The sequence below is a fragment of the Capsicum annuum genome, chromosome 7 (genome assembly GCF_002878395.1).
Source record: "Capsicum annuum cultivar UCD-10X-F1 chromosome 7, UCD10Xv1.1, whole genome shotgun sequence".
Taxonomy (NCBI): Eukaryota; Viridiplantae; Streptophyta; class Magnoliopsida; order Solanales; family Solanaceae; genus Capsicum; species Capsicum annuum.
In genome coordinates, this window is record NC_061117.1 from 4,435,043 (window position 1) to 4,460,750 (window position 25,708).

The window sequence follows — 25,708 nt, forward strand, 5'->3', positions numbered from 1 at the left end:
CTTTCGAAGCTATATGCATATATATATATCGAGGATATCATAACACTGTTTAATTTTATATTATATTAGAATTAATTAGGAATGTGCATTTAGGTTAGAATATAGATCCATTAGGCTTGAGTTTATATTTTATAATAATATAAATTAATATGTATTTTATATAGGTAGGTGAAAAAATATAAGTATATATGATAATTCTTAACGGGCTAACCGCACGTGGTTAGGAAGATTGGCCGCAGAGCGGTACCACCCACCCTACCCTACCACCTATAGGCGATCGTCCTACAGCTGCCCGAAAAGAAACTGCAGTGATCTTGAATAGGGATCCTACAACGATAAATAGAATCCCCATAAAAATACCACTAGATCGAGCACCGGTGATTTTGTATCCGGTCAAAATCTTGGCTAATTGATCAAAGTGGGTAGCTCCAATTGACCTGTAGATCATGGAACAGATAGGGTGGGTTTATCCAATAAGAAAATTGTGTAATTCATCCCCACTCCAATAAGCCATTAATTAAAAAATTTTAATCCGTTCACCAACTGTTTATCCGATAAGCCAATAAGTTAATTTTACTGGTGGCTTATTGGATACGGTTCGATTTTGAACAGTCCTAGTGCTAGTTGGACACACTTCATTTTATATGGTGATTAAAAAATTATAAATTGAATGATGAATTTTATTATTTTATTCTTCACTCATATCAACAATATTCGTTAGGCATGTGAAGAAATATTAGAATGTAATTGTTCATATTTAATATATATTATTAATTATATGAATAAAATAAAAGAATAATTAATTTTATTCTGATTAAATAAGTGATTGATTGATATGAAATATTTATTTTTAGTAAGATAATCAACTAAATGGAAAAAAAAAAAGGTGTACTCCATATGCTTAAAATAGAATTATTATTTTCCATTAAACAACAAACTCCCAAACTTATAGATATATATCGTGAAGTACACATTTCCTTTTATTAAAGTCTACGTTTCGCAATTTCTAAATTCGTCTTAAATGCATTAACGTCTTACACCATTACACGTCGTCGTTTTCTAAAAATAAAAATCCTAACGTGCCGACTCTAAATAGTTTTTCTTCCTGTTTATTCCGTTAATAATAATTAATCAATTTCTCACCTTCAAAGTTTTCTTCTTTGTTCATCAACAATTTTATCATTTTTCAAATTACTTATGTGCAAAAACACACACAAAATAAATATAAATATACAAAATATTGTATATATATATATATATATATATTGATATTTACATGGTGTATATTTGTATAAAGTTGTATATATGTATGTGTAGATAGATAGTTTTTTTTTTTTGGTGGAATTGAAAAATGGCACTGTTGAGGAAATTGTTTTATAGGAAGCCACCTGATGGACTATTAGAGATCTGCGAGAGAGTTTACGGTATGGAATGGAATTTTTATTTTGTTTTAATATTAATTATGGAAATTATGGAATATTTTGTTGTTTTTTTGAGATCGAGCTGGAAAATGTAGAAATTTTGTGATTTTTATTGAAATTTTCTGGGTTTTAGTTTTCAAAATATGTGATTATTATCTACACGTAATGGTGTGGCCTAGTGGTGGATGAAGTTGGTTGAGCATTGAAATGAGCAGAGACAAAAATATTACTCCCTCCGTCTCATTTTATGTGTGACGTTTTGACCAAATACAGAGTTTAAGGAATAAATGATTGACTTTGTAAAAATTTTACAAAATTTCCCCTCTTAAAGTTACTTTAATGTTTAATTTTTAGTTATCTTGTCTTGTTAAGTGAGACTCAAAAGGGATAAAATGGGTGATAATGTCATTTAATAGTTGTCAAATAAGAAAATATGACATAAGGAAATATGACTTTTTTTTGGGACGTATAAAAAGGAAAGTATGCCACATAAAATAGGACGGAGGGAGTAGGTGATTTCCTTTTATATGTTCTAGTTTTGGTGGAGGGAGTTACCTTATACTTGTTGCTGGTTGGTGGGAGGTGGCAGATATGCATTGAAATTAGTTGTGTTGTGGGAGGTGGTAGTTATTCCGTGAAACTAGTGGTGTTACTTGTGGGAGGTCAGAGGTGGCCGTTATTTTGTGAAATTTAGTTGTGTTGCTTGTGGGAGGTGAATATTATCCGTGGAATTAGTCGTGTTGCTGGTGGGAGGTGAAAGGTATCCTCCTTTGGATTAGTCATGTTGCTGGTGGGAGGTGGAAGGTATCCTCTTGTGGAGTAGTCGTGTTGCTGGTGGGAGGTATCAGCCTATGGATTAGTCGTATTGTTGGTGGTAGGTGACAGGTATCTCGTGGAATTTAGTCGTGTTGCTGGGTGGGAGGTGGCAAGTATCCTGTGTAATTAGTCGAGGTGCATGCAAGCTAACCCAGACACCATGGTTATAAAAAGAAGTGATTATTCTTTGTTAAGGCATATGAAATTGGAAGGACGCAATCATTTTTATTCACTTTTATTCTTTTTGGGGGGGGGGGGGGGGGGGGGGTGCAGTGAAGATTCAGCTTGTTTATTGGATGTTAAGTTGCAAGTGTGAGTGGACAGAGCGAGTTGTGGCAAAATATGGGATGTTAAGCGTAAAGGAGGTTTCTTGTTATTGAAATTGAGGAGGAAGTTACTTAGACCTTTAATACAATTAAGACTTAGACTCTACCTACTTTTGCATTGATTTACAATACTTATACGGTATGCTAATAATTTAGTCTGAAGAACTACAACACATGTTTTGAGCTGTACGCCAGCTAGTACTCCAGAATTTCTCGTTTATAAAGAAAAATAGCAAAATGTGGGAATTTAAGTTGGAAGTGTGGGTGCAATGCTCTATTATAGAGGGAAAACTAGGAAGGAGGATTTTCAGGGACACCGTTGTAGATACAAGTATTGTAATTGCATAGATAGATACAAAAGGAGCTCCATAGGTGTCAAGTTTTGTTTTCCACATTATTTAACTAGTTGTTCTTTCTCCTGTTTCTTGAGGCCTAGATGAATACAATGCTCTTCCTTGAAGGTGGTTGTATTCTTAGGTGCTCTTTAGGTGTATTAAGCTTGGCTGTCAATGGTAATTTGAAAAAAAGATGGTTGCGTGAGTGGATGGTGCGAGTTATAGCAAACTGCAAGCTATCTGGCAATGAAGAAACTATTTAATACTTTAATTCAACTAAGCTGAAGGGTCAACTATAATGCCCTTTGTACTTTTGGGCTAGGAAATTTATTTTGTGATGACTGATTGACTGCTGCCAAGCTGGCAACATTTGGCATGCTAGCTGAGCTGAGTCGAAGCATAGGAATCAGCATGTCTTTTTCGTCCCAAATACTCTAGTCTAGTACTTGGGGATCTCGTTGAACCAGTGGGAATAGAAGAGGGAGAGAAATGTGTTTAGACAATTCAAAGCAGGCCCGCTTGTGCTTTGTTTAGTATAATTAATGAAATTTCTAAGTTTATGCTACTAATTTAATCTAAAGTAGTGCTTTTCCCAAGTATGGGTCATTTAGTTCGAAGGGTAGGTGTGTTGGACAACTAATGCATAATGCAGTTTCATTTAATCCCTCCGGTGTCTGATAGCAGAATTGTTTAATTCAACTATTATAAATGAATGAAGGCTAAAGAAGTGGTGTAACTATGAGGGTGTTCTGATGATTAATGCAAATGATATTAATCTTAGAATATCTTGAAGCAAAAACACCCAATGGTATGACCTTAGTGGTCAATTAAGTGGGAGGACAACCATTGGGTGTCAGTTTCAAATCTTAGTGGAGGCCAAAAAATAAATAGGTGTGGTGGAAAAGTTGAGGTGTACACAAGTTGGCGCTGACACCACCACCATTTAAGGCGAAAGAAAAAACTGATGCGGAAGACTCAGCCACTCGAGAAACTGAGGATTGAACTGATTCTTTAGGTTAAAACGGGTTCTCCATTAGGATTAGATGAAAGGAAAACATGTTTCGCGGCAGCATAAGGTTAGCTTGCTGCAGTGCAAAACTATGAGTTGTAGAGTGTGATCAGTCATGCTTTGATGGGTAGAACAAAAAGGTAAAAATACTTGTGGAAGTGATGCTTTATATAATCTTCAAGCTGTACTGGTTTTTCAATTTATTAAGTTTTGAGTACGTGTAAATTAGGTATACTCTTGTGTGACCTAGAAAAAAAGAGGAAGGAATGGAGAAGATACTGAATCTAATTATGTCAACAACTCAAAGTGTGATGTTACTCAATCAACACCTTTTAAAACCAAAAGGGAAACTGTCAAGAAACACCTTGGCATGCTTCTTTGAAGTGTTTCAAACAGTATTCTCACAACAGAACCCAAATTCTTTTCCTTGAAAAAGGAGAAAAACGGAACAGTAATGTGGCAAGAGAAAATGTGTTCCTCTGTTAAAATTTTTCTGAATATTTATGTTTAGTGCTTGACATAATGCAGGAGGCCGAGATTATTACAGCTGAGTCATGTCATTTCTGTTTTATCAGCCAAAGTATAATTTTTTTGACTTTATAATGTTAATGCCTGTTGTATATCAGTTTTGCTAATCAATGCTTCTATTTTATATGCAGTGTTTGATTGCTGTTTCACCACTGATGTTTGGGAGGAAGAAAAGTACAAAGATTATGCAGGAAATGTGATTACTCAACTTCGGGATCATTACCCTGACGCATCAATTTTGGTCTTTAATTTTCGTGAGGGTATGTCCCAGAGCCTGATGGCTAATATACTGTCCGAGTATGATCTGACAATAATGGACTACCCTCGGCACTATGAGGGTTGTCCCTTGCTTTCAATGGAGGTGATGCACCATTTTCTAAGATCGAGTGAAAGTTGGCTCTCACTCGGGCAACAAAATGTGCTTTTAATGCACTGTGAACGGGGTGGTTGGCCAGTTTTGGCATTTATGTTGGCTGCATTATTGATATATAGGAAACATTACACTGGAGAACAGAAGACCTTAGACATGATTTATAAGCAGGCTCCTCGTGAGCTCTTGTACTTGCTGCAGCCACTGAATCCAATTCCTTCTCAGCTAAGATACCTACAGTATGTTGCCAGGAGAAATGTAAACATGCAGTGGCCTCCATTGGATAGAGCACTCACTTTGGATTGCATCATTATTAGGGCGATACCTAATTTTGATGGCGAGGGTGGTTGCCGGCCAATATTTCGTATCTATGGACAGGACCCACTTCTAGTTTCTGATCGATCACCAAAAATTTTGTTCTCAACTCCAAAGAAGAATAAATTTGTCCGTCATTATAAGCAGGTAATATGGCTTTTCCTCTACTAAAATCATATGTTACTTCCAAAAGGTTTAGGCTATCTTTGAGGAAGGCTATCATATGTTACTTCCAAAAGGTTTAGGCTATCTTTCAGGAACTATCTTTATTCTATTCTGTTGATTAGCCATACTTGTTTTTAGGACTGACTTATAGCCTCGTCAAATTCATCGATAGTTGAAAAAGCACGTGTATAATCTGTAAATACAGCAAGGAACATACGGGGAACTTTATCTATGATAATACAACTTATGGTATTTCAATGAGATCGATGTGTTTGACTTAGAGTGGATCAACTATGTAATATTTGATTCTCTACGGTTTCTCACTTCCGACATCTTCCCAAAGAAGCAATTTTATTGTTTTCCCTCTGCTCTATGACGGTTTTAATTCGTCAAGTAGTGGTCTTCCGTTCTGATTGAGATGTTTGGTTTAGAGTGAATTAGACTATTGAGCAAGTTGCTTTACTGAAGCTTATGATGATTTGTTCTAATGGCATTATTCTTATGCTTTTACTCAAGTGGAGTCCAGTTGAGTTAGGTTGTACTTGACCCTGGTTATTTGTACATGCTTGCAAATGCATGTACCTGTTATTATATCTGGTCTTTCTCCCTCTTCCCCCTCTTCCCCATTCTTGTTATGGATGACCTCTTAGGATGCTATTATTGATCTGGCATTCTTTATAATATCATTTCAGGCAGAATGTGAATTGGTTAAGATTGATATCAATTGTCATATTCAAGGCGATGTTGTGTTGGAATGTATTTGCTTGCACGATGATTTGCAGCGGGAACAGATGATGTTTAGGGCCATGTTTAACACAGCTTTTATTAGGTCAAACATTTTGATGCTTAATCGTGATGAACTTGACACTTTATGGGATGCTAAAGATCAATTTCCAAAAGATTTCAGAGCAGAGGTATCGTTGTTCGTATTATTTTTTTTTGGGTAGATACTCTCCAGCTAGAAGCATATTGTAATATTATGAAATTTGTATTGTGGGTGAAGGTTCTTTTCTCAGAGATGGACACTGCTGCTTCTGTTCTTCCTGTAGATTTGTCCTGTTTTGAGGAGAAGGATGGGCTACCAGTAGAGGCATTTGCCAAAGTTCAGGAGATCTTTAACTCTGTGGATTGGATAAATCCGAAGGCTGATGCCGCTCGTGATGTGCTCCAACAAATAACTACGTCAGGTTTAATCCAGGAAAATTTGGAATCCACTCCTCCCCTGTCTCCAGACACTCGCATGCTCGTTGATCAAGCAAATTTAGAGACGCCTGGAGAGAGGAAGGGACCTGCACCAGCGGACAATAATGCTAAGGGTTCGTCACCATTTATGTTGGAGCAGCAGTCTATGTCATCCATCAAATCATCCTCCGAAGTACACCAAAGTGACCAACAGAAAGCTGAAGCTCAATTTGTTGGGACCAAAAGTGAGATGAAGGTGTCAAAATTGCAGCCATCAGTTTCTCTTTCAAAACCTTCTCCTGCTGACCTTAGTACCGAACCGAGTGCATCTTCTGTGTCATCACAATCATCTCTGTACGTGCTCCCAACGTCGGAACGTCCTCCACTTATAAAAGAGTTGGATCCTCATGTTCGAGAATGTGATAAGATGAATGACTCTCCTTCCCTACCTGAAACCAGTATGCCACACGTCAAGGCCACTGTTCCAACTTCACCTCCATCCTCACCCATACCTGGAAAGGATCAGGGTATTGGTATTGGAGTAGTTCTATCTCCTTCCTCAGTGGCGCCAGCTCCATTCACTCCTCCCGTGAAAGATCAATTAGTTAGTGGAACTGTTCCTTATGCATCTCAGGCTACTCCACCCAGAACCCAAGGTCCTCCAATTGAATCCTTGAAGGATGACAGGCCTACCAGTACATCTCAACCAGAAACATATCTGCTTCCTCCAGCGGAGCAGCAGCCAGCTCATGAAGGGGAACCTGCTTCACCTCCTCATGTTACTGAATCATCTCTATCTCCTCGCCCCATGACACCATCACCGCACACTCCTCCCATGAAGGATATACTAGTCACTGGAACTGTACCTTTAGCATCTCAGGCTACTCCACCCAGAACCCAATATTCTCCAATTGTATCCTTGAAGGATGATGGACCTACTACGTCACAATCTGATGCACCTCAGCTTCCTCGAACAGTGCAGCGGCCAGCTTATGAAGGGGAATCTAAATCACCTCTTTTGTCAGCGAAACAGCTAGCTGATGAAGCTGCTAAAAAGGAACCTACTCGACCTCTTCATCCTTCTAAAAGTTGTCCTCCATCTCTAGCTCCTAATGCCTCTTCTCCATCAGCTGCCACTCCCTTTATCAAACCTTTAGAACAACCATTAGTCCAGAGGAGTTATTTTCCACCACCACCTCCAGAACATCCAACCCCTCTATTGAACGAGAATGTTGCTTCTGTTGGTGGATCACCTCAGCCACCTGCTCCTCCTACCCCACCTTTGAAGGGTCGTTCAGTTTTCAGGGGGGTGCCATCACCTCCACCACCTCCTCCTCCTTGCGACTCATACCCATTATTTACAACCCCTGCATTAGACAAGAATTCTGCCTGTATTAGTGGACCAGTTGAACCAGTCCCATCTTTGAAGGAAAGTTCAGCTTTTGGATACAAGTCACCGCCACTACCACCACCTCCTCCTCCCCCACCTCCATGCCAGTTAACTACAACCCAAACATTGAGAGCAAATTCTGCCTCTATTGCTGAACCACCTCAACATCCACCTCCACCTACTCCACCTTTGAAGGAAAAAGTTGTTCCCCAAACCAGAGTACCACCACCCCTGCCTCCACCTCTTCCTGGGCAGGGGAACTCCTCACTCAGGGGTGGACCCTCTCCACCTCCACCCCCTCCTTTGCCTGCAGCACAAGCTTCTAAGCCTGCGAATATATCTGCAATGCCATCACCTCAACCTCCACCTCCGCCTACTCCGCCTTTGAAGGAAAAAGTTGCTCCCCAACCCGGAGTACCACCTCCCCCGCCTCCCCCTCTTCCCGGGCAACCTATGAAGGAGAACTCCTCACTCAGAAGTGGACCCTCTCCACCTCCACCCCCTCCTTTGCCTGCTGCACAAGCTTCTAAGCCTGTGAATACATCTGAAAAGCCACCGCCGCTTCCTCCTCCTGCGTTGGGTTCTCCCCAGAGTGTTCCTTCCGCTCCCCCTCCTCCAGTCCCTTCTCTTGAGCCAGATCTAAAAGCTGGTTCTGGTCTGATACAGTCAGCAGCAAGAGGTAGTAATCTCCCTACTACTCCATCTCCACCCCCACCTTCTGCTCCTCCACTTGGCTTAAAGGGCCGGGGACCATTATCTCGTACCATGAACTCAAGAAGTCAGTCATCTAAGAAACTGAAGCCATTACATTGGTTAAAGATATCCAGAGCAGTCTCAGGAAGCTTGTGGGCTGAGGCTCAAAAATGCAGTGATGCTACCAAGTAGGTGCTAACTATGACCGTGAAAGTAGCCATTAGTAAATCTTTTTTATTTTTTTAAAGATCCTTTCCAGATACAACATCTCATGTCCTTCAATTTCTGTTTGATAGGGCACCAGAGATTGATATATCAGAGCTTGAATCTCTCTTTTCAGCTGCAGTTCCAACTTCAGGACAAGACAGTTCAGGCGGGAAAAGGAATTCAAGGACATCAATGGCGCAGAAGCCAGAGAAAGTGCAACTGGTAATTGTTTATGCCTATATGACATCTGAGGTTCCTTGTAGATGTATGCGCAAAGTTTTCCTAAATCTTTTTTATTTCGGTACAGTCATTTGCGCAGTTTCAGGTGTTTTATGGTTTGACATAAATCTCAGTCTTAAATATTATGAACAGTCTAATTTTAACGTACACTTTCTGAACTTGGTATTGTACTTTGTTATCTTCCTTTAGTGCAACTTGTTCCCCAATCCCTCTTTCTTGGTTTGTTGTGGAATGAAATTCTTTGGCTGAAACCTGGTGGAGCTTTATTCCTAAAAACCCAAGTTTGTGAAAGGAGCAGCACAGTGCTGACGTGTCGTAGTGACGCTTCTCATCTCTAGTGATCTTTATTTCCCGTTTAATATAATTTCTCTTGATATATAGGAGGTTGCACTGGTTACTTAAAAACCATATTTAAATTTCCATCCATCATAAACGTTAACTCCAGAATGAACCATGGCTGGATTGTCACGAATGCCAAATCTGAAAGCTGTTAGATGTTTTTGTAATGTGCATCCTGTTATTCATTCAGAACCATCCCTTAATATTACTGAATAACATAAAATTGAAGACACTAGGAATACTAGTTTCACTATTGAGGATGCCAAAACCTTATGCCAGTTAGTCCTTTCCTTTAAAAGAAAATTATTGGAAAAAAGCCAACTGTGCCAGTCAGTGCACCATACCGAGGCAGCCTGTAACGGGAAATTTAATCTTTATTCACATTACTTGAATGGTCAACAGTCATACTCATAATTAAGGCAGCATCACTAATGTAATTTTTAACACATTATTTAAATGAGGAGTCATCACAGCCCCTTGAGATGCAGCCCTTCCCCGGACTCTGCGTGAATGCAGGATACTTTGTGCATCGGACTGCCCCTTTGTTTAGGAGAACCATGATGTCTCAGGTTCAAATTCCACGTGAGGCAAAAGCACTAGTTCATTTCTTCCAATCTGTCTAAGCTTTGGTGAAAAACGTCACCCAGTATCTGTGCTGGTGGGAGGTAGCAGGTACCCGGTACCCGGTGGAATAGTTGAGGTGGACAAGTTGGCCAGACACCACTGTCATTAAAAAATCTATTGCTTTCATTCTGACAAATATTTACATTGCTCTGTATCTTAAAAAATCTAATTACTGAATTCTTTTTTCCTGAGGCCTGGATTGGGATCTTTTACCGTTGTATAATACCACCATGGTGGTTGGACAAACAATATCTTTTTGTTCTGATTCCCAGTTTGTTTCCACAAATTATCTAAGCTTCTTTGTCAAGGATTCAGTGAAAACCTATTCACAAGTAACATCTGATATAATGCATCTCCACCTGTACTCATATAGCTCTGTGGAGACCACTGCCTTTTCTCCCCTCGCATATAGCTGTGGATAAAGATGGAACTGTGGCACTATTTCAGCTCTTCTAAGTTTTAAGAGAGCATTTACCTGAACTCTATTTTGGCAGGTTGATCATAGACGAGCTTATAATTGTGAAATCATGCTTTCTAAGGTGAAAATACCACTGCATGACATGCTGGTAAGCTGTATTCATATACAATTTGATTTCTTTTTGGATAATCTGGTTATCTTAGAATATATATCTGACATACAATTGTTTGTATTAATCTCTGCCATATTATCTTGAGTAATCATTTATCCACTTCGGTATAGCACTATACCTGCAGTAGGTTGGCGCTGTTATCACAATGATTCTTTTAATATTTCAAGTTCTAAAACTTAAAAGTAAGTTGCATGTCCCATGATTATATAGCTGCCAGTGTTTGATTAATTTTTGTGTTCCTAACAAGCAATTATGGTAAACCATGTCCAATCGTCCCTAGATCTGTTTATCTCTGATTTTCACTCCCTTCCTATTTTCTCCATTTTGTATTAAACTTCCCCTTGGAAATAGGAATAATTAGTAATATATGGATGAATAACTGAGTGACAAATTTACCCTCTATCATTTTCAGGATGAATATGTAGCATGAAAGTTATTGGTTCATGTAAATTCCACTCCCTTCCATATATGGTTTTGGACAATTTTAACCTAATGAGCTAGATTTTGGGGTTGAGTTAGGTCCGAGATCCAAGAATATAATGTCCATTTTGTGGAAATATTCTGGTAAAAGTTGGATTATGCCTCTAATTGTTAGCTTCACTTTTTAATAATCTCAACAGAGCTCAGTGCTTGCACTGGAAGATTCAGCACTAGATGTGGATCAGGTGGAGAATCTCATTAAGTTTTGCCCGACCAAGGAGGAGATGGAAACTCTCAAGGTGAAAGATCTGATTGAAAAGAATAAGGAAAACTAACGGTTTAATGTAAATAAGAACACATTGAATAACCTTGTCTAGTTGAACATTTCTGTTTCAGGCTTATAAAGGAGAGAAGGAGAAGTTGGGTCGATGTGAACAGGTCTGTCCATTGTGAACTAACTTTCTTCCTTATTTTTGTTTACTATCCCACTTCCTCCTGCATGGAGTTGATTGGACCTTTTATATAGTAACATCTAAATATAAGACCGCTTTGTTGTTGCAGTTTATGTTGGAGTTGATGCAAGTACCACGAATAGAGTCCAAGCTGCGAGTTTTCTCGTTTAAGATTCAGTTTGAATCCCAGGTGAGAAGATGGCAGATGCCAACCTTCTCCTGGCTTTATTCTTATACTGATCGAGCTTCACTATTGTCTATTCTAATAGATTGCACTTCGCTTGCTTCTGCTGCCTCTTTGCTGCACTAGGATGTTTCGCTTGCTGATAGCATATTTGTTCTCTTAATTTCAGGTTTCTGAGCTAAGGAACAGCCTGAATATTGTGAATTCAGCAGCTGATCAGGCACATTTTTGAATTCTTTTTTACTTTGATGTTTTACCACTTTTAGATGAGACCAAAGGTTTCTTTCATGACGCTTTCCTTGATTTCACCTTCTCTTTGATGTTGTAATCAGATCAAAGGTTCATCAAAATTGAAAAGGATTATGCAAACAATTCTCTCTCTTGGAAATGCTTTGAACCAGGGAACTGCTAGAGGTTAATAATCTCTTTTTTTTTCCAAGCATATCTTGCTGCTGATTTCTTCATTGTGACAACTTATTTCTCAGTGGGAGTGAATTGAAGAGTTCCCCTACCCAAAAGAAGAGGAGTGACCTATTTGACAAGTGACAAACAAAATTACACAATCTATTAGGGTGTGGAATTGAGAAATTAAACGCACATTGTTGACAGTTTATCGTATTAGGTTAGACGATTCACCTATTGCTGGTGCACTGCTGCAAATAATCAGCCCCAGCTTTCTATAGAAGATTAGCTGATTTCGTTCCTGCTAAGGACCATCTAAACTTGTTTTGTATCAACCTCTGTAGGGTGGAAACCACAGCCTGCATATCTGTTATTTGACTAGGTCTAATTCTTACGGGATTTTTATCCAATTATGTTTCATGAAAATTTTGGAAAATTGGTCCCACCAAGAGATTTCCGAGTTGGGAATTTCTCAGCAGTAGAAATCTTAACTCTAGATAAGGGAAACGTGTCAAATAAATCAGCTTGGTATGGTTCAAAGCTTTTCCGGTGAAATGATATATCTCCACAATTGTCATTTCCTTTGGCTTTTCTGGTCTTGAAATTATGGAACAATTACTTCATTTAGATGATAAATGCAGTTCTTACAATTCGTTTTTTCTTTGAGCAATTATCTTTGTTTCATCTAATAACCCATTTATGGTTTTTGTAGGTTCCGCTGTTGGATTCAGGTTAGATAGCCTCCTTAAACTAACAGAGACACGTGCACGGAACAATAAGATGACTCTCATGCATTATCTTTGCAAGGTAAAGTCTTTGGTCAGTGCTCTTCTAGATGAAAGCATAATGATGGGATTGGCTATACTATTTCGGGTGTGGTGCTTTCCATTACGCATATATTTCCTCCTATCTTGAGCAGAATGCAGAATAAAGTCATTTCACTTAGTTCACAGTTTCTTGGCAGATCTGATGACTCTTCTTTGCTGTTAATGGCCTTTATTTTAGAGGAATATTGTCCAACTACTGAGGGAAAAATAACAAAGTAAAAAATCATTCATTTCTTGAATAAAGGAGTCGCAAGATTTCTTAAATGAAATGAATGAATTGTTCCCCAGGGTCGTCATGACTTTGTTTTGTATCGGCTTTTATCTAGCTGAAAGTGTCTATATTTGAAGTTAATAAAAACAAACCTAACTAGTCAAGTTGAGAAAAAGGAATTAGTGTACAAAGTTCGTTGGTACCCAATTCTCTAATCAGGGATTATCTCCTTAATTGGGGTTTTTGAATTGTGTAGAAATTGATTATCTGAAAGGAAGAACACATGCAATGCAATAACAAGACTTGTTTTTTGTTGTTATCAGCCTCCTCACATTTGTCAAATCAATCTATATAAGTATCTCTATCCTGAAGGGGGAGCCTGGGGAGCCTTGGAGTAACTGGTAAAGTTGCTGCCATGTGACCAGGAGGTCATGGGTTCAAGCCTTGGAAACAGCCTCTGGCAGAAATGCAAGGTAAGGCTGCGTCCGATACACCCTTGTGGTGGGGCCCTTCCCCGGACACCGCGCATAGCGGTAGCTTTAGTGCACCGGGCTGCCCTTTTTTTATCCTAAAAAATTGCATGGCGCATAGTATTTCCAGTTTTTTTTTTTTTTTTTTTCTTTTGAGAAAGGTAAAGTTATAGTACCTCCAGATTTCTGATCATATTGATATTAAATTATCCTCTAGCACTTAGACGCTGACCGATATGAACCTTTTCCCTTATATATTGCTACCATGACAACTGCGTGTCTTTATATCCACTTTTTTCTCTTCATTGTGCTGGTATCTAACTATTTGTAACTCAAGATCTTCACGGGGAAAGTGCATTTGAATTTGACTTTACTTTATGCTAGCAACCAGCATATTTTACTAGATGCCTAAGGAAATTTTCTCTGGCAGGTACTTGCTGACAAATTGCCTGAACTGCTAGATTTTTCTAAAGATCTTTCTAGCTTGGAACCTTGTGCAAAGGTATCGTTTTTTGGACTGACCAATGACAAATTCACTGTAGAAACAGGACTGAACAGTAGTCTGATTAAAAATTTTCTGCAGATACAACTGAAATTTCTTGCAGAGGAAATGCAAGCTATTAGCAAAGGACTGGAAAAAGTTGTACAAGAACTGTCCATGTCTGAAAACGATGGAGTTGTGTCTGAGAATTTCCGTAAGGTAAGTATGACAACACTGATTTTACATAATGCTGATTTCTGCATACCGTCAAATTCTTTTATCTCTTTCTCTTCTGGGCCACTCTACCCGGTCAAGCAAAAATGAAAATAAATAAGTGTGATCCACAGAGATATGCCTAAGTAGTCAAAGTTTGATAGGTAATAGCGGATGTCGAGAAGATGAATCTTCCTAGATTCCACTATGCAATTCAGAACAGGAAATTCTGTTATGATGAAGTAATTACTTGGTAATATATGATGTTGACCAGGGAGAGTACAAGGTCTTCACTGTAATAAGAACACAAAGAATGGATGGGGATCTGTGGAAGAATAAAGATCCTGGTAGATTATACCAAACAGTCATCACTTGGCAAACCACTTAATGCATATGTTGGATAAGTGAGAACCTTATTGTTTTAAGATTTTGGTATGAGAGGAATTACTTGATTAGATTTTTGGGAGCATAGAACATTTGTATTTCAATATCAATGGATATGCAACAGCTAACAACCACATTTGATATTAGTGGATTGGATGCGATGCTATGTCCGTCGATTTAGTAGTATTTTTGGACCTTTTGGGATGTTTTGTAAATCCTTCTTTTGGGTGAATCATTTGATTTAGGTTTCGCAGGGAGTTTGTTACTTATCTTTCATTTTGTTGAAAGCTAATGGATTATTGTACTGGAATTTATTTTCAAATTATGTAGGAGAAATGTATTTCCAACTTAGGGGGTGTTTGGATTGGCCTTTTTTACTTTTGGCTTTTTTTTTGTCTTTGTACCTTTTAAGCCTACTGAAGTAAAGTGCTTAAAACACTTTTTGTCTTTGCCAAATACCTCCAAAATAAGAAAGTACTTAAGGCCAAAAGCACTTAAAAATAAGCCAATCCAAACACTCTCTTATTGCATTTGTCCAGAATTTGGAAGTGAGTTAATGTTAAAGAGTGGGTTAGTGTCCCATATTGGTTGGGAATGGACCGGTGGTTTGGTTAACTGACTGGGCCAATCCTGACCTCTTGAGCTAGCTTTTGGGGTTGAGTTAGGCTCATTAAGTTGCGGTGCTTATACCCTTGGAAGAGACCACCATAGCTACTAGATACTTGTGCAGTATTTACTTGTTCCCATAAACCTTGGTATTAGAGCTGTATAACTGCTGACATATGTGCACTTTCAAGTGAGTCTTAAGATCATGAGTAGATATGCTTATGGAAAGTCCATATTGACTTGGAATTTCGATTCCACACCATTGTTGTCCAAGGCGTAATTTAGTTTCTTTCTTTTTCTCGTTGGTCCAAGATAAGCCCCTGGTTTGAGATGAAAGTATGGGAGTTATGTTTCTTTCATTTCATCTCATGTCATGCTTAAGCGTGGTAACTTGAACATCCTTTTTCATCATTCTTGGTGTAAACGAGTAGGAGAAAAGCACTCATGTATCCTTGCCACCGGATTAGATTCCTCTTATTAAATTTTTCTTGTTCCTTTTCTTTCTACTTAAGATAGACGATGGAATCAAGAAAAAAACTTGAAACATTTTATTTCTACATGTTTTGATGGAAGAACAAGAGAAATCGGAAAGTAGATAATGAATAACTTCTAATTGATTGGTATAATTGCCATTTGCCAGGCTTTGAAGGAGTTCCTATGTTACGCTGAAGGTGAAGTGAGGTCCTTGGCGCATCTTTATTCTGGTGTGGTAGGTCTTATTCCTAACAGAAATTTTTTAGGTCATTTGGTATCTACCACGTTAAGATGTTCCTAATGGTGTGTTTCTCTTTTATACGTACCTAACAGGGTAGAAATGTAGACTCATTGATTCTTTACTTTGGAGAAGATCCGGCTCGTTGCCCGTTTGAACAAGGTAATGTTTGATAACTGATCATCCAAAAAAAGTGCACTTCAGATTTTCTCTGATACTTTTCCTCTGTGCGTTGCGTTGTGGTGGTGTTCATTCACGTTGCTTAAAATTTTTTATTTTAGTATTCTATATTGGTACGAATTATACAAAGTATTTCATATCATCATATGTGCACGGTTTAGACGCCCAACTTAACTCTCTTCCTCATTCACTCCCTAGTTATCACGACGTTATTAAACTTCCGAAGGATGTTCAATCATGCCTTAGAGGAAAACCGCAAGCAGCTGGAATTTGAGAGAAAGAAAGCAGAGAAGGAAGCATTGGAGAAGCAAAAGATGACACAGAAAACTTGAACCCCGTCGGAAATAATGTACTACTTATATGAAAGCATCCACATGTCTTCATACAAGAAGGAAACTTTTCTTTGTCAAGGCAAAGCTTCGCCGAGATTGAAGATTTCATGGAGGAGCGAGAAATCAGTTATCTGACGGGTATAAAGAACGATGTACATTTTCTGCAGAAAAGCTGGATATACGTTGGAGTAGGTTCGAATGCCACCCACGGAGTTCTTGATTCTTGTTTAGGAGAGGTAATCCCCAGAACTGCATGCTATTTCTGCTCCTTTTATAGTAGGCATGATGCATAAACCGACACTCAAACTTGGTCTCAGATGACAAGTAAGCATTCCAACTTTGAGTATGTACATTTACACACCTTAACGTGTCTCCTTGTGTCGATTGAACACTCCAACCTACAAAACGATCATCTAGATACCTCAAAAGTTTGTGTCGCATCAGCGTTGGCTGCCCACGAGACGAGTTGGAAAGTTTAGTTGCCAATTGAGACAAAGCTGAGGTGTCTAGACACAATGGTCACGTTTGGGTGTCTGTTTATGTATTATGTCTTATTATCGACCCTTTCGAACTCCTTAATTCATTTCAACTTTTTCTTGCAGAATCTGATGCATATGGAATTACTTTGGGGCGGTAGGCTAATTGTACATATTTATTATTAGGAAAAGAATGTAGAAATTCTTGGATAAGATTTTTTATTTTTTTTTTAAAATATTTTTTAACACAATTTATTTTCCATTTTTTTTTTTCAGCTGTTAGTAGTTCAGTCTTAGTTTGTTGTCATCACCCTATTACCATATCTTTTTGTATCTTTAATTTTTTGTTTCTTTAATTCATTTTATTCATGTATTAGAGTTTGAGATAATTTGACAATTAGGATCTCTTTACAATGAAAAAATATGAATAATTACCTTTTTGTACTCATCCAAGTTGCGTCTTTTAACCATTCCATGGTATAATTAGTCGAGGTGAACAGAATTACTTGATATCTGTTACTGGTGGGAGGTGAAAGGCATCTCGTGGATTTAGTCAAGGTGCGTGAAAGTTGGTCCGGGCCATACGATTATTAAAAAAAATTAGCTTGTTCGGTTTGCAAAATCGAAAGTATTTTAGTTAGTTGTAGATTGTATGTTTTGGCGATGAAATGGTTGAATTTCTAACTTTTTGCTCTTCATTAAAGGACCCTTTATGTTTAGATAAAATTATCTTTTCACTATTTTTTTTAAATTTATCATTAAATTATTTTTATTTTATTAATTAGACTTAAAATATATGAATTCTAAAATATATGGAAGGAGAATTAATTAATATTTTTTTTTGTATTGATCAATTAAAAAAATATTTCTAAAATAGGATAATTTTATTCTATTAAAGAAATACTTCTATTGCACGTTAAATTAGAGAAAAATTGATTTACTTATTGAAAAAATATGATTGATGTTCATCTAATTTGATTCAATTGCATGTTTAGATTGGTGTATGCTTAATTTTCTAACCCTCAACTTCTTCTCGTATAAAGCAAATAACTTCACATTTTATTGTTAGTTTGTAAATTATGTAGCAGTTAAATACATACATAAAGTAGTTCACTTCAAAATTTACAAAAATTTAAAAGGATAGTCTGATGTATTAAAATTTTTGTTACGTGTGTGATTCGACTCTTATTTGAATCCTACATATAGCGGAAAGCTTTACTGCACCGAGCTATCTTTTTGGAGTTTAATTATGAAAAATTTCGACATTTTGCATAATTACTGAAATTTCAATTTTGGGTCTACGAAGATACATAATTAGCCCTCGATACATTCAATAAAGATATATTTTTTCATTTGTAAAAATACGTAATTAGCTCTCCATATATGTTTTAATATTGGGTCTGTCGAAATACATAATACATTCAACGAAGATACATTTTTTCCTTGTAAAAGATACATAATTAGCTTTTGATATAATTTTTTCCAATTTTAAATCTGTCAAAATACTAACTAGCTCTCCAAAATATCGATACAATAATTAGCTGGGATTTTTATAATTATATGGTTATGTTATTTTAACATTAAATTGAAAAGTAAAGTACTTTATGTATGTAACATAGATTTAGCTAATATATATCACGTGCCGTCAACGTTCAGCATGTGGAGCAAAGTTCAAAAAGTCACCAACAAACTATATAATGTTTTTTAATGGAAGCAATAAATAAATAATTAGTACTAATAAACTTTTTTATATAATGAAAGTCTCGAGCCCACAAGATTAATAAATAAAAAATACTATATGTATACTTGCTTTTAATTGCATGTTTTTCAGAGATTGTGATAGTGAGAATAAAGAGTATATAAGCATATTATATCAATTCAAGTTTATTACATGTATTATTTACTTTGAATTCAGGTTCATATAAACTTCTCTTTTTTAATATAATATGGCATATTTACCTTAAAATTGTGTATACTACGTAGTAGCGGAGCCAAAAATTTTATTGAGAGTTTAGAAATAAATATATGAACTAATTAAAGGGGGTTCAACATCAACTATATATGCATAAAAAAAAAATTTTAACCATGCAAAAATAATATAAAGACAGTATAATGGGGTTGGGATGAACCCTCCGGAGCAAAGATAGCTCCGCCACTGATACTACGTGATACACGTTGAATTCGGTTCAATCTTTTGAGATCTACGCACTTCAAGGATGATAACTAAGGATTCAAGACTTAATCATCCTATATATCCGATGATACAATTCAATGGCCCATTGAGCAACATCGTGTTTGGATAATTGCTTGGAGTGTCGGAGGTGCATTGCTAAAAGTGCCTAACGGACCGTTTGTAATAAATAGCACATGACTAATAGCTGATTTTCCTCTATTCTTAGACGATGCTGAGAGATACACTTGCAAGTGTTTTTTAGCTTGTTGGGAGCTTTGTTGAGATATTTGAGAAACGTTGGTTGCAAGTGGATTAATTTCACTCGGGTCTTCGTAAGAGTTAGATGTTGCTGTAGGATTTATCGTTTGAGGGTCATTGATTTAATATACCTTTCGTTTACTTACGATTTCTTCTTTGTGTGTCTATCTATGTATCCTTTTCTTTCTACTCTTTTGGTTTTCACACTTTATTTTTGTTTTTGTATTTTAATTGATATCACTACGTGAATTTAATTTGTCTTATAATTAAAGCTATTTACTTCTATTTTTTTTTTTTCTATGAGCACAAATTAATTATGGATTGTTTTGTATTGATAACTTTGATAATCCATATACATATTAGCTTCTACAATTGTTCTCGTTCAAGTGCTTCAACGATCGCTTAATGATAACTTAATAAACAATTTAACCGAATTCAGTATTTTTGACGTAAAATAATTTCATAAAAACTTACAATAAATAGTACTCCTACTAGGTTTGACCGATAATTTAAAAGATTTAACGCGAATTAACATCTTAAAGATTTAATTCATTAAGTTTAAATTATGAATCTTTGCTCCTCATGCATTTTAAAGATTTGAAGGTATGGAGTTATGAATTCTAAATTTTACTCCTTTAAGGAACATTATCTTCAAATCCAAGCAACGATAATAACGTACTCAATACAATTTCATATGTGAATAATAACGTATTCAGTATAATTTCATATGTGAATAATAACGTATTCAGTACAATTTCATATGTGGAGTCTGAAGAAGATGTTGTTTAGTGTGTACGTAACTTTACCCCTCCTTAAGAGCTCCCATTCTTTCTCCTCTCTTGATAACTCGGACTCAGGGGTAGATCTATGAACATCTTTTTGGTGCTTTGACACCTGTTAAATTCGAGGCAAACTAGGTATAATTATAGAGCAAAGCATCTAATACCCTTGAACTATGACTAAATTTGTTACGACACACTCCAACTTCATGGAGGTCCTATTACTCCTGTTAACTTTTTTAGCTGATGTGACACCTTTTAGCTGACGTGACACCTTTAACATTGACCCCATTTTTATGTAATAAAGTGTCATGTCAGCACAAAAGGTGACAAAAATACACTAAAATTGACTTCAGGGGTAATATCCCTGTGAAGTTGGAGTGTGTCGTAGCAACTTTGGCAATGATTTATGTGTGTACTGAATGCTTAAAAGTTGGTACAAAACTTTAAAAAAACACCCAGTGAATCAAGAAAATAGCTGAGTGCTTTAATTTTCAAGCAGAACCTTAAAGCTTTGGACAACAGTCGAATCTCTCAAACACCCACGACTCCTAAATTCAGAATCCACCACTAACCAGACTCATAATGCAGCTTCAGAATTGAAAATGAAGAGTGCTTATCGTCCGTGCCGATTCATCCCTCCTAAATTATGAAAAAAACTTGAAAGGAAAGGGTGTTGGACCAAAAGGAGGGGAAGGGGTGTGGGGATAAAGCAAAAAAATAATTAAAATTGAAAGTGAAGCAAGCAAAAGACCATAAAGCAAAACAAAATAATAGCAAAGGTAGCTCTAATTTCACATGTTGGTGGAACATACATACAAACATATCAACAAACATAGCTTTTTTCTTTTTTTTGTCACAATCCAAATGCAGCCTTATCCACCTATTATCGGAGAAGAGCCCACCACAAGGAGTATTGCACGTAGCCTTACCTTGCATTTTCGTCAGAGGCTATTTCCAAGGCTTGAACCCATAACATGACAACAACTTTACCAATTACTCCAAGACTTCACGAGAGAGTATATATTTCTTCAAAATTATATATATATATATATATATATATATATATATATATATATATATATATATATATATTTATTTATTTTTGAAAAAATTAATTAAGAAGTTATAATGAGGTATTTATAGGGGTAAAAAAAATATGTTCTCTATGAGACTGTGACACGTGTCATGTTGCAAGTTTGACAACTTGCCATGTATCATGTTGAGTGTGAAAAGCTTTCCATTTTGGAATAATAATTTTCGAGTTATATAAGTGTGATTTATATATTAGATTCTTTTGAATCATAAAATCAAACATTAATGCTTGTAATATTATAACATGCCTACATTATATCGTTCTTTTAAGGTGCAGACGTATATTGAAATCTTACGTATGTTGAAAACCTGGCTCCGCCACGATATATATACACATCATACTTCACCTTTTATGTCACCTTAATTGTCCGTAGCAAACGAATACATGTCATAGGAATTCCTTTTCGGTTTATTTTTATTAGTCATATTTTATTTTACGAAAGTTAATTTAATTAAATTTTAAAGTTAAATTCAAATAAATTAATTTAATATTTTAAACTTAAAACTTGGATGTTCAAAAATGACATGATAAATGCTATAAGCAACCATCTTTCTCATATTAATATGATCAAAAAATCTATTTTAAACTATGATAAAAATTTATGCTCCTTTCGTTCTATTTTATGTGTCACCTTTTAATCGAATACGGAGTTTAAGAAATAAATGATGACTTTATAAAGTTTATAATATTACCTCTCTGAAAGTCACTTTAATGTTTACTTTTTAATTATTTTTTTTATTAAGTGAGATTCAATAAGGATAAAATAAAAATGATGTTATTAAATAGTAGATGATAATTATTTTTGAGACGAATAAAAAAAAATGACATACATAAAATGAAACGGAGGAAGTACAGTTTAACTAACGTGACAGATAAAAATAAATAATAAAAGTATATGACCTTAAATAGGAGATTTTATTTTAACTCATACTCTCTCTTCATCCCATTTTACGTAGTCATTTTCTTTTTGGTTCATCTTTAAAAAAATGTTACTTTTTCTTATTTGGTAACTATTTAAAGATACAATTCCACTTTTATCTTTATTGGTCACACTTGTAAGATCTCACTTAATTAAATATCGTAATATTTTTCAATAAAGGATACACAACAACAACAACAACAACAACATACCCAATGTTTTTCCACAAAAGTGAGCTCTGGAGAAGATAGAGTGTACGCAGATCATACCACCTCATATGAAGTAGAGAGACTGTTTTCGATATACTCCCGGCTTAGGACTGATAATAGTATAACAAATATAAAACAGAAATGTATATAAACTAGTACAATCTGTAAAATAAACCAACGACACTAGCCATAAGATAATACTATAGTTACAAGATAAAACTAAAACCTATCTATCCGAAATTATAAATAACACTTAATATCATAAACAAGAAACTTTAGATACAAATAAATCTAAGACCCTAATCCATGTTATTAAAAGTGTATTTTTAATAAAGAATAATTTAATAAATATCATCTAATTTTTTTTTTATTTTTAAAATTTTGTGTTCGATTAAAATATGTCAAATAAAATGAGACTGGCGGAGTTGTTAGTAAAAAGTACAGGGACAAAAGGGCATGCCATGTGAGGAACAAGACTTTTTTTTGGCTTGGTTAAAGATATTCACAGAGTTCTTTGACATAAAAGTGAGTGTCCAAATTTACTAAAGCATCCCTAATTCCTCCTCATATTACCTCATCATTACTTCCCACATTTATTTTTTTACCCTTTTTCACTTTTCTATGCTCCTTTTATAGTAGTAACAACAAAGGAATAAATAAAAGAAGAATTTACTTTTTAGAGAAAAAAATTCTTTTATAATTTATTTAGTGTAATTTTATAAGTGAGGTTTATGAAGAGTAAATGTATGTAGACGCTATCTTGAAAAATAGAGAAATTATCTTCAATAGACTCTCGATTCAAGAAAGAGTAATAAACAGAAGAAAATTAATTAAACAAATAACACTATCTAAAATGAGAAATAAATAAATTAAAAAAAAAAGATTATTGTAGGTTGTATTATTTAAATTGTAACGGGTCATAAGAGATTATTTGCTCGTATTAAAGTTACATGTCGTTGTAAGTTGGTTTAATAGCACAACAGATTGTATATTTACGAGACATGAGTTAAATTATATTCGTATTAAAGTTTAATTAAGTTTAAATTTGAAAGTAAAGCATTATTAATAAAGTTGTACACTTGTCCACAAGGGCATGATTTAGTGATTGGGAGGTGGATTTTTCATGTGGGATATCAGATATCGAATTCAACCTCCGTATGTCGCTCAATCATGAGCTAATCGTATAAGCCTTGCCTAGTGTGATTTACGGCTTTTATATGGTTAGCAAGCTATTACACAATGAGCAGGTTACTAAAAAATGCTCACCCGAAGGACAGAAACTCCGACAGAGATTGTGGCTTTCCCTAGATGTTAAAAAAAAAAGACGTACGACTTCTTAGCTAAAACTTGAATCTGAAACTTCTAGTTAAGATTAACTTACTTCTCCATCACAAGCTTTAGTGAAAAATTTGAACTCATCAATTCAAATTAATAAACACAAAAATATGAAAATGATAAATTAATATTATTATTATATTTATTTTTATTTTTATTTTCTAAAAAAAGATAAATGAAATCATCACAAAGAAGAAAAAGCAAAAATGAATAGAAACACTCTCCTCTTCTCTCTCTCTTTCTGGTGTTAATTGGATCCCAATGTTTGTTATTCATAACTTCCATCACATCCCCACACCATTTTTCTTGAGCTAAAATTTACTTGCCCCAACCCCCACCCCCACACCAACCAAAAATACTACTACCACTCATTATAATCTAGAACCTATAATGCAAGTGGCTAACAAGAAAAGTGGCAAAAATTCAAGAAATGGTAGTGTTGTTGTGGCAGGTTCTGTATGGGAGAATAGAATGAGATTTGATGAATTCAAAGGTGGAATCAATGTATATAGTGAAAAAGAAAAAAACCCACAAGTTGAAAATGATGAGAAAATTAGTGTTATTGCTAATAATCATCATGTTCAAGTAGACAAAAAGTTGGACATGGGGTCCAAAAGTAGTAATCTTGATGTTGTTGATGTTGTTGTTGGTAGTGGTTTTTTTATGAGTGGGAACAGAAAAACTTGGAAATGTGAGAGTAATTTTGAAGGGAATTCAGTTGAACTTTCTAGGAAAAGATCTGAAGAACAATTGTGTAAAGAATTGAGTACTGTTGGTGCAATGAAGAAAAGTTCAAGTCATAGCAAGAAAAATGATGTGTCTCCTAATGGGAGTTTTAGGAGTTGCAAGAAAAATGTTGCTGTTGATGAGTCAAAAAGGAAGAATCTTGAAAGGGTGTTTAGTGAATCAAGTGATAGAAATGAGAGGAAAGTGAAATCAGGTAAGGCAGAAAATGAGAATGTTGTTGATGAGTCAAAAGAGAAGAGTTTTGAAGGGGTGTTTGGTGGATCAAATGATGGAATTCAGCTGAGGAAAGGGAAATCAGGCGCGAATAAGAAAGTGAAATCAGGTGCGAATAAGGTAGAAAATGAGAATGTTGCTGTTTATGATGAGTCAAAAGAGGAGAATCTTGAAAGGGTGTTTGATGAATCAAGTGATGGAGATGAGGGGAATCGAATTAAGGTGAGGAAAGTGAAATCAGGCGCGAATAAGGTAGAAAATGAGAATGTTGTTGATGATGTTGTTGAGGAGTCAGAAGAGAAGAATCTCGAAAGGGTGTTTGGTGAATCAAGTGATGGAAATGAGGGGAATCGAATTCAGCTGAAATCAGAGAAATGTGAAGAAGTTGATGAGAATTTCAAGAAGTCTGATGATGTAATCGAGGAAAATGAGGTTGTTGTTGATGATGTTCTTGACGACTCGAAGAAGAATCTTGAAAGGGTGTTTGGTGAATTAAGTGATGGGAATGAAGGGAATCGAGTTCAGCTGAGGAAAGTAAAATCAGGCGCGAATAAGGTAGAAAATGAGGATGTTGTTGATGTTCTTGATGAGTCGAAGAAGAATCTTGAAGGGGTGTTCAGTGAGTCAAGTGATGGAAATGAGGGGAATCAAATTCAGCTGAGGAAAGTAAAACCCGAGGCGAGTAAGGCAGAGAATGAGAATGGAACCGATGGAAATGAAGGGGATCGAACTCAGCTGAGGAAAGTGAAATCAGAAGCGAATAAGGCAGCAAATGAAGGGAACCGAATTCAGCTGAGGAAAGTGAAATCAGAGGCAAATAAAGCAGAAAATGAGGATGGAAGTGATGGAAATGAGAGAAATCGAATTCAGCTGAAAAAAGTGAAATCAGGCGAGAATCAGGCCGAAAATGAGGATGAAAGTGATGGAAATGACGGGAATGGCATTCACCTGCGGAAAGTGAAATCAGGCGCGAATAAGTTAGAAAAGGAGGACGGAACCGATGGAAATGAGGGGGATCGAGTTCACCTGAGGAAAGTGAAATCAGGCGCGAATAAGGCAGAAAACGAGGATGATGGAAA

General features: G+C 36.0%; 2 protein-coding genes across 2 annotated transcripts; both read left to right on the forward strand.

The window, feature by feature from the left end:
* Positions 1-1,124: 1,124 nt before the first annotated feature.
* LOC107877622 (formin-like protein 18) lies at positions 1,125-17,348 on the forward strand. The gene is made up of 18 exons (XM_016724317.2): positions 1,125-1,424; positions 4,567-5,267; positions 5,978-6,199; positions 6,289-8,738; positions 8,847-8,979; positions 10,455-10,526; positions 11,171-11,269; positions 11,367-11,408; positions 11,532-11,612; positions 11,776-11,826; positions 11,939-12,020; positions 12,721-12,815; positions 13,947-14,018; positions 14,100-14,216; positions 15,841-15,909; positions 16,008-16,074; positions 16,291-16,660; positions 17,027-17,348. The coding sequence occupies exons 1-17, from the start codon at positions 1,352-1,354 to the stop codon at positions 16,422-16,424; spliced, it is 4,560 nt and encodes a 1,519-aa protein (XP_016579803.2). The 5' UTR covers positions 1,125-1,351; the 3' UTR covers positions 16,425-16,660; positions 17,027-17,348.
* A 6,502-nt stretch (positions 17,349-23,850) lies between these two features.
* LOC124899994 (uncharacterized protein DDB_G0290685-like) lies at positions 23,851-25,708 on the forward strand (the record flags this gene model as incomplete). The annotated part of the gene is given in 1 exon segment (XM_047415131.1): positions 23,851-25,708. A coding segment is annotated over 1 exon segment (1,649 nt), but the record flags the coding sequence as incomplete, so codon positions are not given.

Bases quoted from the DNA above. Each gene is read 5' to 3' on its own strand.
- LOC107877622 (XM_016724317.2), top strand. From the start codon at position 1,352: ATGGCACTGTTGAGGAAATTGTTTTATAGGAAGCCACCTGATGGACTA. The intron at 12,021-12,720 runs GTTAATAATCTC...TGGTTTTTGTAG, and splicing joins GAACCAGGGAACTGCTAGAG to GTTCCGCTGTTGGATTCAGG. The intron at 15,910-16,007 runs GTAGGTCTTATT...CGTACCTAACAG, and splicing joins CGCATCTTTATTCTGGTGTG to GGTAGAAATGTAGACTCATT.